Source organism: Apodemus sylvaticus, chromosome 2, assembly GCF_947179515.1.
Source record: "Apodemus sylvaticus chromosome 2, mApoSyl1.1, whole genome shotgun sequence".
In the NCBI taxonomy this organism is placed as follows: Eukaryota; Metazoa; Chordata; class Mammalia; order Rodentia; family Muridae; genus Apodemus; species Apodemus sylvaticus.
The window spans coordinates 169,981,473-169,984,001 of NC_067473.1; the positions used below are offsets into that span (position 1 = coordinate 169,981,473).

Sequence of the window (2,529 nt, forward strand, 5' to 3'; positions counted from 1 at the left end):
TTTTTTATTTACATTTCAAATGATTTCCCCTTTCCTGGCTCCCCACTCCCCGAAAGTCACATAAGCCCCCTTCCCTACCTCTGTTCTCCCACCCATCCCTTCCTACTTCCCTGTTCTGGTTTTGTCTTATACTGCTACACTGGATCTTTCCAGAACTAGGGGCCACTCCTCCGTTCTTCTTTTACCTCATTTGAAGTGTGGATTATGTTTTGCATATTCCAGTTTTCCAAGCTAATATCCACTTATTAGTGAGTGCATACCATGATTGATCTTTTGAGACTGGGTTACCTCACTTATCTTTTTTAAAAAACTTGCTTTTATAAAATATCATGGACATAGCAAAAACAGTGAATATTTATGGAATCCATAACTAAATTAGTGAGATTTCACTTAGCACTTACTTTGAACAGTAACAAAGACATCTGGTTCTACAGAGTATAATGTTTCAGGTGAGAAGGAATATATTACACAAATCAGTGAAAAAAATCTGATTCAAATTTGTATTTTAATATATTTGTTTTTATCCTTTCAGACATTACATCCATGGAGAATTTAAGGACATACAGGTGACAATGTGGACATAGAGACTGTCTGGAGTAGAATTTAATATTTGTTTTAAAACACCTTTAAATAAAAAGGTGTTTTATGAGGCCATATTCATAAACATCTTCAGAGATTAAGTGTGGGATTAAAGATGGAAAAAAGGACAAAAACCTAGGACTAAGAATTTTCTTAAATATGTGTGAAGCTTTACCCAATAGAAGGAGTTTCCAATCAAAGTTGAAATTACAGTAAAAAGAAGCAAGATAAATATGAAAAAGAGTGATTTTCTGTGGAAGTTTGAGAACTGACCAGCGAGGCAAACTGCTGGAAGTGTGTATTCACTTTTTCTATTTAACTGCTTACAGGATTGGACCAAATGTATATCATACTAGTAATAGCATTATTTATAACTGGAATGCTGGGGAATGTGTTCATTGGAGTGGTAAACTGCTCTGACTGGGTCAAGAACCAGAAAATCACCTTCATCAACTTAATCCTGGTCTGTTTGGCAGCTTCCAGAATCAGCTCTGTGTTGATGGTATTTATTGATTCAACCATAGCGGAACTAGCTCCTCATTTCTATTATTCTTACAGTCTAGCAAAATGCTCTGATATATTCTGGGTTATAACTGATCAACTGTCAACGTGGCTTGCCACCTGCCTCAGCATTTTCTACTTATTTAAAATAGCCCACTTCTGCCATCCCCTTTTCCTCTGGTTGAAGTGGAGACTGAGAGGAGTGCTTGTTGTTTTTCTTGTATTTTCTTTGTTGGTATTGATTTTTTATTTTCTACTGCTTGAAACACTTCATATTTGGGGAGATATTTATGTGATCTCTAAAAGCAATCTGACTTCATTTTCAAACACAACTAAGACCATTGCTTTTCAAAAGATAATTTTTTTTGATATAATATATGTAGTCCCATTTCTTGTGTCCCTAGCATCATTGCTCCTTTTATTTTTGTCCTTCTTGAAGCACTCCCGAAATCTTGACCTGATTTCTACCACCTCTGAAGATTCCAGAACCAAGATCCACAAGAAGGCTATAAAAATGCTGGTGTCTTTCCTCGTTCTCTTTATAGTTCACATATTTTGCATGCAAGTGTCACGGTGGTTAGTATTTATGTTTCCAATGAACAGGTCAATTAATTTTGCCTTGTTAACATTAAATATCTTTCCCTCAACTCACTCATTTATTCTCATTGTGGGAAACAGCAAGCTTCATCAGACAGCAATGAGGGTCCAGCAACATCTTAAAATCCAGCTTCAAGAGCTGATCCTCTTCCTTCATCGATTCTCCAGTATTCACTAGGGGAACAGCTTAACAGGGAGACTTGGAAGGTCACTGGTGAATTATTATTCTTCTGAGTTCTTTTAAGTACTCTTGAACATATAGGTACTGTTTCCAGAGCATCTGCACTTTATGAAAAAAAATCCTCTCACAGTCAGGTTATAAAACACAAACCAATCTTTTTATAGCGTGATTACAGCATTGCTAATAAAAACTTATAGTCTCAAATATTTTAAAGAGAATAGTTAATTTTACAGGCAAAATGTATACAGCTAAAATTCACTGGGAAGATTCATGATTCCTTAGGTACTAAAGTAACCTGTAAGCCTCAATAGGTAGAAAATGGGCAAAATGTCCATAGGAAATTAAGAAAATCTAAAGTTACATAGAGAAAAATAACTCAGATTTCAAATTATTTTAAAGCTTCCTCTATCTTTTTTTTATATTTTTTACTTTATATATATGTATAAGTGTTTTGTCTGCATGTGTGTCTTTGTACCATATGTATCCAGGGATGTCAGTTGAGGGCATAGAATTCTCTGGAAATAGAATTACAAATTGCTGTAACACTGGGTGCTGGGAACTAACCTGAGTCCTCTGCAAAGGCAAGAGCTCTTACGTACTGAGCCATCTTTTCAGTCCCCACAGCTTAGACTCATGGTTGTTTTGGTCATTGCATAATGATGAGGTTATAG

The 2,529-nt window shown here is 35.6% G+C and overlaps 1 protein-coding gene across 1 annotated transcript; it reads left to right on the forward strand.

The window, feature by feature from the left end:
• The first annotated feature begins 904 nt into the window (after positions 1–904).
• On the forward strand, positions 905–1,855 carry Tas2r42 (taste 2 receptor member 42). Its single transcript, XM_052172729.1, has one exon. The coding sequence runs from the start codon at positions 920–922 to the stop codon at positions 1,853–1,855; it is 936 nt and encodes a 311-aa protein (XP_052028689.1). The 5' UTR covers positions 905–919.
• The last annotated feature ends 674 nt before the right edge of the window (positions 1,856–2,529 follow it).